Source organism: Camponotus vicinus, unplaced genomic scaffold (genome assembly GCF_025532165.1).
Source record: "Camponotus vicinus isolate PSW18456_S1 unplaced genomic scaffold, iyCamVici1.0 SCAF_14, whole genome shotgun sequence".
Taxonomy (NCBI): domain Eukaryota; kingdom Metazoa; phylum Arthropoda; class Insecta; order Hymenoptera; family Formicidae; genus Camponotus; species Camponotus vicinus.
Window position 1 is genome coordinate 168,699 of NW_028141950.1, and position 18,674 is coordinate 187,372.

General features: G+C 32.5%; 1 protein-coding gene across 4 annotated transcripts in view; it reads left to right on the plus strand.

The window, feature by feature from the left end:
• The first annotated feature begins 1,566 nt into the window (after positions 1-1,566).
• LOC145965534 (A disintegrin and metalloproteinase with thrombospondin motifs 9) overlaps positions 1,567-18,674 on the plus strand; it is a 38,937-nt gene continuing 21,829 nt past the window's right edge. For 3 of the 4 annotated variants that reach the window (XM_083089181.1, XM_083089184.1, XM_083089182.1), the window contains exons 1-5: positions 1,567-1,705; positions 5,706-6,892; positions 13,738-13,869; positions 14,974-15,134; positions 15,381-15,506. In XM_083089181.1, the coding sequence (XP_082945307.1) occupies positions 6,610-6,892; positions 13,738-13,869; positions 14,974-15,134; positions 15,381-15,506 (702 nt within the window). In that variant the 5' untranslated portion in view covers positions 1,567-1,705; positions 5,706-6,609. Of the gene's footprint in view, positions 1,706-5,705; positions 6,893-7,657; positions 8,221-13,737; positions 13,870-14,973; positions 15,135-15,380; positions 15,507-18,674 lie in introns of those variants that run through there. The other variant, XM_083089183.1, reaches the window with a different exon arrangement.

Sequence of the window (18,674 nt, forward strand, 5' to 3'; positions counted from 1 at the left end):
TCGAGAGCTTTCCAAAACACTATAATTAAGTTAGTTTTCATTAACCCCTTCACAGTCCAGCGAAAAGAAACTTTCCGTTATTTGGGGTGATCGATTAAAATGGGACACCCTGTATATTATAATATCTTTTATTTTGAAAAGATATTAATATACAAGGCGAGAAATTTTAGCATCAAACGTATCGTGTTTACAAATTTGTTTATCATGTACGACCATAGTTTTCAAAGTGTATTTAAAGCTAAATTTTTATTCAAAGCTAATTTTTTTTTCACTCATTTAATATTACATCATCTATTATTTATTTTTTAAACTTTTATTACTTGCGTTTAATCTCTCACACTTGTCAAGTGTGTTTAAAAATGTCAGACAAAACTATGTGAGAGAATCTCTCTCGTAAATATTGAATATAATTTTTTTCGAGCAAATTTGGATATTACAAAACAAGTAATCATACACAGTAATCACAGCTAAGTTAAAAAAAATCATGTCTTTTGTCGTAAACATTTATCTAAATTTTCACCACATCATTTCTTTCATATATTCATTATAGTAAAAAGATGTTAAATTTCCCGGTAAAAATATATATATGAAGTTTGCTAGTTTTTATTCTAAAATTGTTAATTTTGGTAGCTTGGAGCTAACTTCAGTCGGTGCACGCTAGTAAATCGGACTGGTTGTTACTTGTTGCTTCGCGTCGATCGTGATTGTTACGTCGACTTGTAAAATTCCAAGTTTGCGCGTGCATTAACAAAAAGATGCTCCGATTTACATCTTGTATATTTCGTAAAAACCGCTTACTCGTTTGAGAGAAAACACGCTCTTTTTAATTTTTTTAGACCAACTACTTTCGAGTGCAGCATTATTGTGACGGTGAGTACATTTTCCAAATGTAGAATACGAGGCAAACTTTACTATAAATATTCGCATTTTATTCGCAAAAGAGAAAACTGAGAAAGAGAGAGAAAAATCGCACGTGCATATTTATCAGATGCTGTGGTCGATGTATTATAAAAAAAAATGTTAAAATTTTAGTAACGAACACGAATGTCAATTAATATACATTTGGCGCGTTCTTGATAAAAGATTGATAATATATTTAAAGTACACGTGTAATTAATGTATCCGCGATGCACGCATTATCGGACAATAACCGCATTCAGCGGACTCGGCAAATTAGCAACGCGTTATTAAATTTTCATACGTGTGAAAATTAGTAATGTTATCAATTGTCGAGTCGTCAATCAATGTAGTCGTGCCATAGACGATAGATGGCAGCAGAGTATGAAATAATAGCGCAGATTATACGACTGCGAGATCGTTGCCCGCTACGGTCGTGGTGGGGCGGGGTGGAGTGTGGGTCGTTTGGTGGGGCGTAGGTCGCGGGCGATTTGGCGCTTCGAGAGGTTGGAGCTCGATGGAGCTTAGGACCAACTTCAGTCGGTGCGCGCGAGCGGGTCAGAGCGGTCGTTGGGTCGCGTCGGTCGTTGTCGTCGTCGTCGTCGTCGTCGTCGTCGTCATCGTCGTCGTGCCTTTCGATTCTCCGCGCGCGGAGATACTCGATTTCGTCGACTTCGTCTCCCTGGACGCGAATATTTCGATCTCTCTCTTTGTTGGTCGCAGAGTTGTTCCGAGATTTTGTTTGTGCGCGCGCGCGCGCGCGCGCAAATTAGCGATGTTCCGATCTGCATCCGATCGCGAGACTACGGTAAGTGTTTTATATTACAACGCCATGATGCGTGATATTTTTACTCGTGTGTATCGCATCGCGATATGTCGCAAAGATGGGCATTGGGGATCGTTGTATCGTTCTTGTACGAGTGTTGTGTCCTGTTGGGTAAAATAATTTTTCCTCTCTCCCTCTCTCTCCCTCTCCGCTCCTCGCCCGGAAGCGACTATTACCCATGAAAATGAGTGGTTGCTGCCGACACCGACGCGTTACGCAATATTTAAATTTGTATTTTTAGGCTTAGAGCGAGACTGTGCGCGCGGCGCGCGGCGCGCGCATGCGATGGACCAATTTTTCTTAAAGCGTAAGAAAATTTCAACTTTTTTCAAAGATGCCCCATTTATACTCGAGCGTTAAGAAGCTACGGAAAGCCTCGTAATTTCCGTCTCTCTTCATTTTCTTTCATCTTTGGACGATTCTTTTCTTCTTTTCTCTCGTCAAGATTACTCGAGATCGGTTTCGTATGTAAGATTTAATAGTCGATTGGAAAAGTAGTCTCGTCGATTGATATTTCGCATAAATTTGAAATATCGGCTCCGATTTTTGTATCCGCGATTTTTTCCAGTAACACAAATTCAATACAATTCTTTCACCGGAGTTGGAGTTATCGGTGACTATCACTCGCTATCATTTGCATTAAACCAAGATTTGGAGTCAGCCTTCGTAGCGATACGTGACAAGACAGGTGGAAAGAAACGTGTGTGTATGTGCGTGTGTGTTGCGTCTATAGGCGTGTAAATTTACACAAATTTAAAATCAAGTCGTGTGTGCAAGCTGAAAATGCACACTACCGGTTTCCATCTAGTTACATTCCTCGCCTCGTTCGAGCGTGATCTCTCTCGCGCGTGCGTGTGTATGTTGGCTATGGCGCGAACTCGTGTGCGTGTGTGCATCGGAAAGGAGGGTGAGAGGGAAAGACTACTCATTGATAGACCTTTAACGTAAAGCTCGATTTATATCGACAAAATTGTCTGCAAAATTGTTGATACAAAATTAAATTATGCGAGAATGGCAAGAAAGCGATGTAATTTATATAAAAATATAATTATGTATATGTGTCCACCAACTTTCTCCTCTCTTCCCCTTCGCACCGATAATATATATATACGTGTTTGGATTGATAATAGATGGTCGATATTGTTGGACACGAATTGCTTTACAATCGGTATCAATAGGTCATGATCCGTGTGTCAACAATCAGGTCTGTCAGTCGCCGTCAAGTGTGAGCGCATTTACATTTCAAAAAATTGAGATAAACGACGCGCGCGAAAAAGAGTATCTTTTTTATACAATTTGAGTTTTTAAAAATCGACCTTTTCTCGCACTAATTAGCACTAACTTGTAATTATAAGCTTGTCCTTTATTTTGATAAATTAATCGAGAGAATTGTTTAAGAGTTTTTAAAATATTGAAAATTTTGTGTATATGTTTCATATTTTCTTACATGTAATGAAAATAACGTGCGCTTATTCATTTTTCTACCCGACAAGGGTTTACGCAAACACGCCGCTCCTTTTTCTTTTTTTTTAAATATATAAGAATAAAAACTAAATTCGTCTTTAAATGCTTGCTTAGCATCAAGCCATTCTATGGAAATTTTTTTTTATAGGATCGATAATATAAAAATTAACAAAGAGATTCTTCTACCCGACATTGACTTTTTGTCGGCAATTGTGGATGCTCTGTATGAATCTTGATGTGATAAAGTTTCAATGAGGAACGCGATGGAATGTTAATTTTACAGTTTGCAGCGTTGCAAGACTACGTGATACTTATCGTCAATTTTTTGATCAAAATATTTATTCGAAAAATTTCGATATGCGATGAGACGGAGACAAGAATGATTATGTAATTTAAACCAAATTACATTAATACTCACTAATTGTAATAATAAAATCACGAAAATTGTGTCGCGAAGGGTCGTTTCTTGCTTAAGTAGTTTTGTATAAATGATTTTGCGTTTCGTAAATACACCGTATAAGAAAAATTTCGAATGTGTAATTGCCAAATTTTAATTTATCGTACAAAAGATATGCAGAGACAGCCGTCTCATTATAAGTTATTAAATTTATCAATTTTTTTCTTTTAGAGAAAAACAAATATATTATGTATTTTTCTGTTGCACCCTGTTATAGACATGTAATTTTACCGATCACAATTTCATATCTTTTTATTTGTACATATGTATTTCACATTAACTTTATTTTCGGTACTCTCTAAGAATTCTATCAAAAAGTATTGTCAATTATTTATGATATAATTATAAATATGAAAATTATTTTAAATGAAATATATATTAATTCATAAGGCATCGACTTTTTCATTTTTTCCTATCGTATTTCGTAGTGCACGTATCGCAATAATTTTTTATTTATTATTTACTATCGCATCACATTGTGAGTGAATAAAAAATGATCTCGCCAAACGAGTATATATGTCAATCGATATATATATATTTCTAATCTATTATAATTTACTTGCTATTATAAACACGAATGAAAAAAGTGCTTTTCAGTAATAATAAAATAAATTTTTCTAAATAAATCAAATAGATAATAAAACTACATTATTTAATTAATCTCAAGTAGATTAATTAGACTAATAGATTAATAGGTTTTTTACGTCAAAAAAATTTATTAACAAAGAAAATAATTTTGAAAATCTGTGAGATACATTTATTTTATCTCCCTCTTTTTTCTTAGTTGCTACGTGAAAATACTATCAATAAATAAAAAATTTTCGTATAGCATACATCACAAATATACACACACACACACACCCACATATATATATATATATATATATATATATATATATATATATATATATATTTCATTGATGTACATTGTAATATTCACAGTATTGTCGATTAGATTGCCAGGAGAAGTAATTATTGTGAAAGTATTGTCTGTTGTATTTCACAATGAAAAAATAAGATGGTAGTTATTTATTGTACAGATTTTATGAAATCTCGAAACAAAAATTTATCTATCGTTTCATCGAGATACAGAGACACAGACACACACACACACACACACTCTCTCTCTCTCTCTCTCTCTCTCTCTCTCTCTCTCTCTCTCTCTTTTAAAAGATTTCTAAGGCCGTTAGCCATGCATCGAGCAACTTTTACACGTGTTTCATTCGTCCTCAGCCTTGATAATGCTGCGAAAATTTAAGCTTCTTTGAAAACTCCGACATTTCACTAGAAATATCATCTTCTTAAAAAGAGGCCTCCTAAATAAAAAGCTATTTATTTATTTATGTTTCGTTCGCTTGGCTTTAAATGTTTGGTTTTACTTTACTTTGATTTATAAGCTTCTTCCAAATATCCAGTAAACGAATACTATTATCTTTCTAAGAAATATAAAAAATATCAGATAGATTCTTTACATGACACAAGAAAACTAAAGAAAAATTATAAAATTTTTATCAAAAAATAATTTAATAACTTGCAGTTGTGTGCTGGATGTATTCATTAGCAAAGAATCATTCTTTTAATTTATTTTCTTTTATATTTTACTGTCAAATATTGTTAAATATGTGTTACGCGTAATATATGTAATCACGTATAATATATATAATCAATATATAATCAAGTTTCAGAGAAAGCAATTATCACACACACACAAATAATTATTTTATTTTCTAATACATGATAGAGTTGCTATCTAAAGCCGATTATATAAATTTAATTTTATTTCAGAGAGAGAGAGAAACACTCTGTTGTGGAATTTTATTTCCAATGTTTTTCTAAAATTGCTAAATTTTTAAAATTGCATTTTCAATACGGTAAAATTCCTTTTCTAATTACGCACCGAATTATCCCAATTAAAAAATATATTAAAGTCACCATAATTTGAGCAATAGAAATTATTTGTATGTGAGGAAAATTGTGTAACTTTATTTATAATTTTGTTTGATGTGTGACAAAATTTTTTATCGATCTTTCGTTTACAAAGAATCGTTTATTTGATTTTAGGAAAGTGTCGCGCTTAGCAGCTGAAGCAGGATCAAATCATACAGTGCGGATTCAGTTGCAAATTTGGTCAAATCACGCCTGACGTGAAAACCGAGATTTCAAGCATCTCAATCATTGTCATCGTCATCGTCGTCGTCGTCGTCGTCGCCGTCATTGTCATTGCTATCATTAGCGTCATCACCGTCATCATCGACCCGTGCTCCGATTTGGTCAGAAATGTTTCTCGCGCGATCCTCGAGAGAAGGAGCGCGACGAAGCTGGCGCGATAAACACAAGCTTCCAGCCGCGTAAAGACGCGAAATGAATAAGAGAAACGACTAAATTGGAATACGTTAGACAAACAATGAGCTACGATGTCCGCTCTTGAGCAGCATTCAGGCATGAGCGGCACGATGCGTTTCAACTCTTTCAACCGGCTATTCCCCTAGCAACACACGCACTCTCGACACGCACGAGTACAAGCGGTACAGTCGAGGTTCTTTGAGAAAGATAGGCGAGAGATATTTCCGCGCGTTCTTTAACGAACGCTACGCCTATCCTAGTTGCATTCTGTCGTCGAGACGTCCGCGAAGAAAACAAGATTTGAAAGGAGGAAGAGAGAGAGAGAGAGAGAAAGAGACCTTGAGACTTGTCTGAGAGTTTTATGGATACATGTACGAGGATATCGGAAACTCTCTCGGCATGAATGCTTTAAAATATGCGTTCGCGCGTGCGAAACATTTCTCTAAAGTCTGACGACGCGATTCTCACGATGATGAATTGATTCGCGCGAGCAATGTGCGCGATAAAATCGATGCGGAATCGATGTTCCGATAAATATATACATCCATGTATACATACATATATATATACATGTTAGTAATCGCTTTCGAGTAGCGCGAGAAAACACTGAATACGTTTATGAATGGATGCGCGTGCATCAGTGGGAATCAGAATTGCAGAGATGTCGCGAATTTCAAATCGCGTCGCCACAATTAGCGCGGCCCTCGGCATCGTTTTGCTCGTGATATTGCTAATAATCTTGTGGTCGAATGTGCGCAACGTGGACAGAATCGGGGATGTTGACCGAACGCGGAACAATTCTACGGTCGATCGCATCGTCGATGAAGCGCGGGAGAGGCAGACCGACAGTGCTATGCGGATTACTACGACATTGGACTCGATTGAGCAGAATTTTACGAACGAGGGTGAGTCTTATTTTTATCCGTTTGTTTATTACTTACTCGATAACCTTGATAAAAATAAACTCCATTCAAATGTATATAGCAATCAATATGTATAATATAAACTCGTTTAGAAAGAGCACGAGTCGAATAAACGTAGAAAACGAGGAAAAAAGGAGATTTACAATGTTCGTGCAACGCACACTGCTTGCAAGCTTATGAGTCGTACAATTAAATTTGTCGCATTTTCATAAAACTTTTAACTTTTTAATTATTTTAAGACACCTGCACGCGTTTCCCGTCATCAATGATGAGCTTGACTTGAGAGAAGCGAGGAATATCTTGTATTAAAAATATTATTAAAATATGTTTATATGCAAATGTTGGTTCTATTTTACTCGCGGATTGAAATTTTCTTATGTTTCGATAATTAATTGAAATATTAATTATACAAAATGGAAATTTTTTAATCCAAATAATTACGTGTAATATAATGAAAGCAGTCGATAATGTTACATCATAAATGTGTTATGATGAAAGGAAGAAATTGTTATTAAAAATAAAAAATACAAAAGTAAAATAAATAATGAAATATATTCGCTACTCGGATAAATTGGAAGTAGGTTCAATTTCATGATAAAGAAATATTTAATTGATAAGTCTCGTCCTTTTTTATACGGAGTTTTTTGACATTATGCGCAAACACGCTATTTAAACATATATCCATGTACGTCCACAGTTTTTAAATGAAATTGTCTAATTAAAATTGACATACCTCCGATTGTCGTGTAATTCTACGTTGCTTCTTTATCAAGCGAACGTTCCGAGAAGCGATATCATTGCATACAACGAGGTAGATGTACATTTTCGCGAATATGCCGGCAAGCTTGCATGTCGAAACGCATACAAAGCATAAATGGGGTTGCTTAGTGTGATATTGCGTGCGCGTGAGAGCGTGTTGATAAAATGTATTCTCTCGGGACAACCACACGTTGGCAGCGTGACACAAAAACATCGCGCCTACGCGAGGGTAGACGAGTAGACGGGTAGAGAGAGAGAGAGAGAGAGAGAGAGAGAGACGGACACTCTCGACGCGAGTGATATGCAACTCGGAAAAGAGAAGCGAGGAGAGAAACGTTGGTGTAACTTAAAAGTGCAACCGCGTGCGAGCGGTGAACGCTACTAAAAGTGCGTACGTCGTGAAGGCTCGTGTTTCAGTCAAAGTCAGCAGACGCGACGGACATCACGCGTTTAACGAAGCACAACGTTGTCTTCGGGAAGCATCTTTTGCCGCGTTTGCGTTTGTTTTCACTTTTATCGACGGGTGATTCGATGATTACATTATTTCACAAGTAAGAATAATAAAACTCTGTTAAAAGTTATCAAACTTGAGGGTGTAATTTTAATTTCATTGCAATATTTCATATTTAACGTGTGGTCTTTAGATATTTTATGTAACAATATGAAAAACGCTCAACAAGAGAGATTTAATTTTAATTAAAATGTATACGTTGCAGCGATTGTATTACTCTCAGATTCTTTTTTATCTAAATTATCTTTTAGTGTGCTCTCTCTGTCTCTCTCTCTCTCTCTCCATATATACACGCACACAAATTTATTTATACAAAACAATAAACAAAATTCTTATATTTATATACCGTGCGGAGCATAGTTGTTGTTGAGATTGCAGACAGACAATTAAAATCTTGAAATTCTTCATATTGTTGGAAAGATAATTATTAATACATCTCCAAGTGTCTTCAATCAGTCCTTTCTACCGAGCGATTTGTATTTGTACGAAACGTGAAGACAAATGTAAATGTTACAAATGTTGTATAATCGTTTGTACATATTTATTATCGGTTTCGTGTATTTTCTCTCAGATATATACTTTACGTGTGATTATAAACGTCCTTTTCCAAGTTGCATTACTGGTTGCTCTTGGACTGCGCTCTAAGGTATTACGTGTCGTTTAAGAAAGACCTTGATTGTTAATCCATGTTAGTCTACGCGAAGCAACAATGTTAAAGCAGAAATGTACGTTTTTTCGTAACAAGGAATAATGAATGTAAATGTATTAATTTATTTTTTGTGTCCAAAAAAATCACTGTGTTGACTAGTTGAATAACACGGTATAAATTTTATTTCAAAATACTTGCATTTGTAAAATCTTTTGAAATACAATGAGAGATGTTACTTGAATTTGCGATAAATTTATTTAAAAAAAAATAATGAAAGAATACAACATGTAACATAAAATAAATTCCTTATTTGCCTGTGTTAGGCAAGAATCGCTTAAATATACGATATATGTATAATTAGTCAGATTATATATAACAAAATATTGATTTTAAAACTTGAGTGGTATACATTTGAAGCACTTGGGAAGAGTTTACTTCGGGGGCTGACAAAAAGTCGCGAATGCACAGGATGCGATATGCCAGACGACTATGCATCGTGTCTGTAAACATTTCGACCAACTTGCAAAACTCGAACCCTATGCTTCGTTACAGGATATATCGGTCGATCCAGTCAGTACTTTATGACCGAGACCATTCGGGTTAAAATAGCCAAAGCCAGCTGGCTATTCCGAATAATACCGATAACGTTCGATGGTCTTGAACCATATTGTACCAATGCCGTTTGTGATTTTACACCATCGTTTGTTATCCCGTCTCGATCGCATTTTTAATGGATTTTCCTTTGACTTTTTGGTCAATTTTAGCCGAGTTTTATTCACACTTTATCAACAAATGAAATTAAATTTTATCAGGTTGTTTTAAATATAACTTTCATTATATATAGGTACTATTGCCAGATATATATTTGGTTTATATAGGTTTCATTGTGTAATATTGCCAGATATATATTTGGTATTGCTAAGTTAATCAAGTTTAGTTAGTAGCGAATAATGATACGGTCAAACGTAAACATTTGTTTAATTTCTTTTGAAAATTTGATGTAACTATTTTGTATGTGAGAAAAATATACATAGAGATTATTTTTATTACACTCCCATGTTTAGTATTTCGAGGCTTGCATCTCGGATGTTTCCAGGCTCATGTTTCGATACTGTAATTAAATGGCAACACATGCGAGACACTGTAAAAGATCTTTCTCTTACGAACACAGTGTCCGCCTTGTGAAAGAGGAAGGCGAGAAAGTCTTCTCAGTGTCACTCGGCATAGTCGAGACGCGGACGAAGCGTAAACGTTTATGCGAGAGAAATGGTTCGACGGTACATAATGAGAATGGCTCTTTTATATTACAAAAACAATGTTACTCTCAAACGCTGCAGTTCAATGACACGCGATACGCAAGAGATTGTAGATTGTTGATTCGCGGAATCTTTTTGATAATAAAAATAAATTCTTCGACTTCCGGTGGTAAGAAACTAGGAGAAGTCAGTTTAACTTTAACGAGATGTTATAACGTTCCTTTGTAAACGATAGATGCACAAATGTTATTAAATGTATCTAGATAATGCGTGGAAAAACATACTATGGAATACGTGCTGTTATGGGATAAGAGAGAATAAAATTGTACGTTGCTTGTACCGTTTGTGCCGAAAGTCAAACTCATTTCCATTGGTGTTGGAAATGAAAAGAAGAAAATTTCAAACGGCACATCAAAACTCAATTTGCGACAAGTTTTAGTGGAGATTGCTTATTAATCCATATTTTTTTTACAATCGCAAAGATGTCATCATATGTATGTAACATTGCAAATTTTGCGCATTCATCTAATACAGTATCATTAAGATTACATTATGTATTCGTTTTAGATTGACGCACGACAGTTTCCAAGATTGTTGCGTTTACGATGGAATTATGTTATTATTTCGACTTTTCATTAATCAATCAAGAAAATTATCGGTATATAAAACGTCCGACTAACATTAAGAAATACAGAAAAAGTTTTATATGTCTAAAAGTATTCGTATATATGTTAAAAATTTTAATAACTTTAAAAGTTGTAATAACGAGCAATTAATGTTTTATTGACGCGAGTATAAAAATTTGTGGAAACTTTTCTCAAAAGTTTCTATCTCACGCGTGTCCTTTAAATTGCTTTTTCACGACGAATCTTTGCTCTGAGAATGAAAAAAAAAACATTAGCCACTTAACATTGGGCATAGTTAAAAGGTCAAGATAGCTCGACCTGGTTGGGATTTTAATGAAATTAATCGAACGTTTTGCGATTACGTACTATCATTTCCTCTACTTCAAGCAACATAAATTTATAAATAAACTCGGAGCAATCTGATTTGATATTTACATCTTTTATATTGTTATTTTCATCGAAATATGTAATCTGACTTTGCTATATTAATTACTATTTGGAGTAGCTTTGGAACGTCAACGGTAAACTCATTCGGGAAATTATAATATATTTTTATTCGTATTCTATATTTAAAAGGTATTTATAGTCTACACACATTATTCGCACATTTATGAAAATGAAACGGAAATAGTTGTTATTAGGGAAATTTTTTGTGAAAATTTCATTGCGCAAAACAAACGTGTTGTTTGGAACGACAGTGCCGCGTTTGGCACGTTTCCACAGTATTTTCAGAAATATTATACTTTGTAAGATGAATCTTGAGCTCAGGAAGTTGAAACTATAATAATTATTATACTCCATTTGCAGTTTCGACAAACAGTCTCGCACAGCAAGAAAATCCATTATGCGACGTGCTAAAGACGTAAACATTTTAACGCATTGGATTTTTAACGATGTATTTTACGATAAACATCCCTTTATATAATTTTAATCGTACTTGAGCATCTTGGAATTTCTACTTTAGACTGTATTGTATGAAAATATACAGCGTATATTGTACGCTATAACATATTATTAAATATAAATGGTAATTTTTATTGCAATTACATTCCATTACATTGCGAAAAATATAAATAGTCGACAGTTAATAATTTAAAATTAATATGATGTGTTATACCATTACACACACGCGCACACATAACGCACACTTAAAATTAGTAGATAATAGAGTAAATAAAGTTTATTTCATATTGAGCCAATTAATAAATTTCTCTCTTGATTCCTCGTTTTTATATGAATCGAATAAATTTGTGTGTGTGTATTTATATTTATATAACAACAATTTTATTAAATGTAAAAGTAAAAAAAATTTTATTAAATATATTTATAACATATTTTCCATCATAGATAAAAGTAGCGTACAAATTTTTATAACAAAAAAACATACACAGAAAGAAAAAGAGAGAGGGAGGAGGGAAGAGGAGAGAAATAGAGCATGCACGTGTTTTACATATCTTATAATTTTTTTTCTCAAATTTACATTTTATGAATCAACGCAACTGTTATTTATAAGCTTGTAAATTTATTATAAATAAGCTCTTCGTATCATCCATGATTTTGATATTTTGCTCAAGGAAATCATTCATTAAAACGCGCGTTGTGCACTATGAGCATATTAGGCGAAAGCACAGTGTTGCAAAAATTTAACGGTTTGTAGAACATTCACGTTTATCTCATGGTTCGTGATTCAGAACTGACATTCGATACTTCTTGTGAAAACTATCATGCGTAATTATAGAACTGTGCATGTATTTCTCCAGATGTGTTTCGTGTACTACCGAGGCCATGTTATAGGTAGAGCTCGATATAATTAAACAAGGCGATGCTTGCTGCTATTCCGTGAACAATTTCTTCAAGGTCTTATCGTATATATATCTTACTTTTTGCGTTAACTCTAAATTATTGTACGCAGATACAATCGTATTCTCGCGCGCATACATAATAAGATCCAATAATAACAATGAAAATTGCTCGTCTGAGAATTATACCAACAACTTGTCAGAAAAATCTCCCAATCGATATACATAAAATCACATAAAGATAAAATGTATTGGTCGATTTTTTTATTCGTGCCATTATGTTTAATTTACATCAATAAATAAACTTTAAGCAATAACTAATTACTCAGTTTTAAGTAATAAGTTATCGTTCAATTTTCAAATGTAAAGTTGTATTTCGATGAATTCTATCGATAATTGTTCTCTGAGAAAAAAAATTAAGATTTAACAATAAATCATTTTGCGCGCGCGCATGTGTGTGTAGTGATTATCATTTACTATCAATTTTTCCAGAAGAAAGATATTAATGAAAAATAAAAAATTCAAACCAATCGACACATTTCTCTTTACTGACACAGATTAAAAGAGACTAGAAAATAAAATTTTTGCCGATTGTTTAAGTTTTTCCAAATTCGGATTTTTAAAGTTTTTTTTTTAATTTATTAAAATTATTCGCATGAAACACATTACGAAAATATTTAAAGAAAATAACCATGACAACTGATGAATTTAATCAAATGATACAAATGTGCACTATTATGGACTTTTAACTTTATACGAAAGTTTGTATTGTAGTACAGAATAAAATTAATGTACCGTGTGTCTTGAGGAAATTATAACGTGATCAATTTAGCACACACACACACACACAACTGTCAATACAAAAATTAGTGATTTTTTACATTATTTTTGTTTTTATCAATACGCTTTCTTCGCCAGCATTTAACTATTCAATAATATTTCAATTTAACAATAATAAAACTTGTTACGGTACTTTTCTTTCTTAAAATCTAACATTTTACAAATATCCTGTACTTTTATATTAATTGCAATTAGTTTAATGAAATTAAGATATGAATAAATTTTATTTAGACACGTTTTAACGTTTTTGTTACATCTATTTCATTATTGCATAAACAATTACCATTTTAAAAATACAGCAAATACCTTAAAATTTAAACAAATTTGAAAGAAAACAGTGTGTTTTATATATGTGTGATATAAATTATTCTTTTAATATAATTCCAGTGTTTTCCAAGGAAACAAAAAATACGAAGAAACACAATAACGCATCATCGATCAATGTATTGCCGTTCGCTAAGGATAATCTAGAGTATGTCAAACCATTCAAAATTAGTCAAAATCAATACGAAGATCCACGTAAGTATTTGAAATATATACATAATGTGTAAATATACATGTATATTTGAAAATAATGCTAATAATAAGAGAGGCGAGAAAATATAATCGTGTACTATTTCTTTAAGAAAGTTTATTAATTTAACAAAAATTTAACAAAAAATTTAATTAAAAGTTTATTAAAGGGGTTAGTTATAAAAAGATTTAAATACAAATTTTTTTTTAATATAAATTTTCTTTAAACATTATAAAATTAAATGTGGCTTGCTATTTTGGTCTTTTACAATGCTTTTTTCCAATTTATTTCGAAATGTGAGCATATATATATATATAAACGCGTGGAGATGGAATTTCGTGAATCGAGTACTATGTTGTCACTTTTTTTAGTCAGATAATTTGAATAATAATGACGTAAAAACGCATAAAAAATGTATACTTGGACGAATATATTTCATCGATAATTACGCTATACCGTGTGACACATGTATGCGCATACGTAAAATAAGCAGTTTGAAGCTAAAAGTTGATAATTTATGGGAAAGAAATACACACACACACACACACACACACACACACAATCCATTTATCGAGTTACTTTTGCAATATCATATATTTGAGTCATTCTGTGATTTAGCCTTGACTTTTATGATATCTAAAGTTAAAAAGATTAATATGCATAAATATATCAAAATTCATTTGTCACTTTATTCAAGCATAATTAAATGATGCATTCTAACAATTAATTGTTTAAATGGTACGCTCTTGATAGCGAGTGCATATAATCAGTATCAATTTTGAGAATAATCTCTATATTGCTGTTGTTGTTGTTGCACGAAACTATAAACAAATATGTTAAGAAATTATAATTAATACATACACACACACATAGACATAGACATGTAATTATTTAAATGTGCATCTGTACTTATGATACTTTAAAAACTCAAGCATTAAAATATATTACTGCATAAAAAATGTGATAGATACGTCAATAATAACGAGAAATGCTAAAAGATACTAAATTATTTAAAGATGCTAAATATCAGCATTACATTTTCCATAATATCACCTTTTTTCATATAATTTGTAACTTGCTCTACTTGAAATAAAGTCTTTTGTTTTTAGCCGAAGAATCTTCCACGGCAAAGAGACACCATAGTGGTCATTTTCGACATGCATCTGCCGAAGTTTGGGATCCTCATCCGCAATACGAATTTACCGCCTTTGGAAGACGATTTCGTTTACGATTAGCACACGATGCTAGTTTCGTATCTCCCGACATAAAGGTAGAGGATCGACCGAGCAACATTTCTCTCTCTCTTTCTCTCCCTCTGTCTTTGTTATTAAATCATGTTATATATGTATCTATAACGATACCCAATTATCATAAAATTATCGGGCCAATGACCTTTGCATGAGAGCAGAGAAAGAACGCGCATTAAAGCGAAACGAGCTATAATCGCGGTTCTAGTCAATCATTTTTCTACTTAATTGACAGCTTTAATTACACTTCTTGCACGACGATGACGTAGGTGACGCATATAAGCGAGAACACAACTAGAAGAGAACATGCTGGTCGTCAGTTGGGTTGCTATTACAGCGGGTCAGTCGACGGCGATCCAAGTTCAGCGGTCAGTGTCAGCCTTTGTCACGGAATGGTGAGTCACAGATTGAGCTTTAGAGAACGTCTCGTCCCGCGATTCTTTATACGCGTCGCACAAGTCAGTTAATTTCAATCGATTACAAAAATGATAAATCTGCCAGAAAACAATCTGTATTACATTCTAGCGTGAATCGATTAGCATAATCACATTTTTTTGACAGATATATATATATATATATATATATATATATATATATATATATATATTTTTTTTTTTTTCCACTTTTATTTCTATATATTTCTGGCTAGCATTGTAGTCTTTATCGGTGATTATTTAGATTATACAAAAGCAGATTAAAGTTTTTATTATTGTTTTCTCGGTAAGAGATCGAAAGAATTAAAATAGTAATATATTTTTACGCATCGATAACTTTGTATCCTGGCTCCATCACTTTTATCGAAAGTTCCTGGATACTTTTTTCGAAATTTGCACCTTCTTTCAAGTTTTTTCTTTTTCGAGAAAAGCGAAAATAAAATAGAAAAAAAAAACTTTTATTTCTCGCTTGTTGAACATTCTTTCTAGTGATTTAGGTCATGTTTTAATTTAGCCATGGCAAGGTTAGAATAATCAATTGGCCGTCTGTTTCAGACGTAGAAATAGGAAGAAGTAAGCACCCGGTTGAGTCGAGTCTTGATATCTTTACTTTAGATAGTGAGTCTAGCCACTCGATTTAATTATTTGAAAGACAGTGAATTTCATTTGCTATCGCGCGATCGCTTTCGCGGATACTTTAATTTGCCCTCTTTATCACATTTTCCGATATTCTTCATATTCTTTGATAATTAATTTCCGGTGTCGCTCATCACCGATTTTTAAAAACGTCCATCTTTGTAAACTAATTATAAGTTTCAAATAGTTTTAAGTGTTACTAAAGTATAATATAATTTAATGTTTAAAATTAATTGAAAAATATGTTTGTCACTTTTCCTCATTTAAAAATTAGCTTGTAAAAAATTTCTTGTTTTCTAGTTGTTTATTCACTATATATTTGTGTCTCGATATTTTTGTTAAAAAAAATCAAAAATTTGGAAATTTGCAATCAAGGAATTTGCGGTGTAAATAACACCCGATAGTGAACTTTTATAAATATAAACTTTGTATAAACGCGCCTAATCAAATTAATGTATCTTTTGACATATGACTGGTTGTCAAGAATTAACGCGCGTGCGTGACGAGAAATATAAGATGTTTAATTTTGCGCGATTCAGTAATCATCGTGTATCTCTTTATTTGTTTAAATTTCAGTCACGAATCATAATAGTAGATTACGCTGTTGGGAAAACTCGAGTTTTTGAACTTTTTATCGCCAGTAAAATATTCCATACGACATATGACAACGAATGGAGATATTAATTAACAATTATCTTGTTTTTATAAATATAAGAATGCTTACAAATACATACTAAACATAAAATTACACTTAATAAAAATCTAAGTACAAAAGTAAATTTCTTGTTTTTTGAATATTTTTAAGGGAAAAGTTAGAGTCTTTAAAGATTAAAATCAACATTATATCTTCACCAACATTATACCTTATCAACCTTATTTTCTCCAACATAATTAAATATATTTAAATAATTTAATTTAATTTTTTTACATTAGTTTTGATTAAAATATATATTATACACTTTACGATTTTGTTCGTGCATATAAATTTAGTGATTACGTGGGAAAAGAAGGGGAAGAGAGAGGTTCATTATTATTTTAATAATTTATAATTTTTTAATTAATGTTTTGTATCTTTATATTTCAAGAAAAAAATAGCACGTGATATAACAATAATATGTTTTGAATGTAATTTTGCTAAATCTTAAAATATTTACGTTAATCACATCCGATTTACCGTGGAACGAACTTTACATTGATTTTCGGGATACGACACGGTATTATAAGAACGCAAATCTGTGAGTTTGACTCGAGCCGGTATGACCAGTTTTGGATCGACCTGATGACCTTGATAGAAATGTGTAAAATATAATAAGCGGAATTAATTGGAAATATTTTGTTTTTAATGACATCTCGCGCGGCGCAATTTAATGAAGATCGTTTCATCTTCAAAAAATAGACTTTAGAAATTGAAGATTTAAAGACATTGGATACAATTTTTATATCTCTCTCTGTCTCGATCATATATTTTATACTATTACTGTTTCCTTTTTTCAGCTAAAAACCGCTGAAATAGGATATTTTTTAATATCAAACGTAAAAGCGAAAAGATTGATAAAAAATCGTAATGTGATAAAAATAATTACATGTACTTTAATAAAAATATTGACGCGAGATTTGTTTCTGTATACTTATAATATTATCATTATCATTATTATTATTATTATTATTATTATTATTATTAGTAGTAGTAGTAGTAGTAGTAGTAATGTTAATGTTATTATTAATTTCATAAAATTTAAAGCATTTTTTACGAAATAAAGTGAATTAAAATATTGTTCATTATTTCCTACATTTTGTAAGAGAGATCAATTTAAGAGAGAGAAAAATCAATTGTTCTCAAGGGATTATCAAATTTTATTGAAAAAAATACAAAACACACACACACACAGGCGCGTGTCTTTTTGCATTTCATTAAATTATTACAGTGTCTGTTATTGTCTCTGTTTGTACAGGATGTTTAAATTAAAGAGAGAGTTCACCTTTTATTACGATATATTATGCGTATTAAATGGAACCTAAATATAAAGATAACTTTAGTCGGGGAACTCAGTCGCCTTCAATTTAACGGTCAGTTCTACACGTGAAACATTATGCATGTATGATATCTCGTATAATTCTTTCTCGTTAGCACCGTTTGGACCGTATTTTTCTCGGTATTTTATTTATGCTCGTTTATAACTTTCTCAAATCTCTCTCTCTCTCTCTCTCTCTCGCGACTGCATTCTGATATTTTAGCAGTTAGTATAAACACGGATGTTCGTGAAAGCACACGTCAAAGCGAGTCAAAACAAATTGCAACGACATAAACAAAATGCGGGCGTTGGTTTTTAAAACATGCCTGGAGCTATAGCCGCGAAGGATAGGATATACGGTCAGCGTATTTATAGTCTGCCAAGCAGTTGCAAACGGTTGCAACAGAGTATGCTTACTCATGATCCGATATTGCTTCTTCATAAAATTTGCAGGGATATTTGCAAGAAAACGTTTAAAATC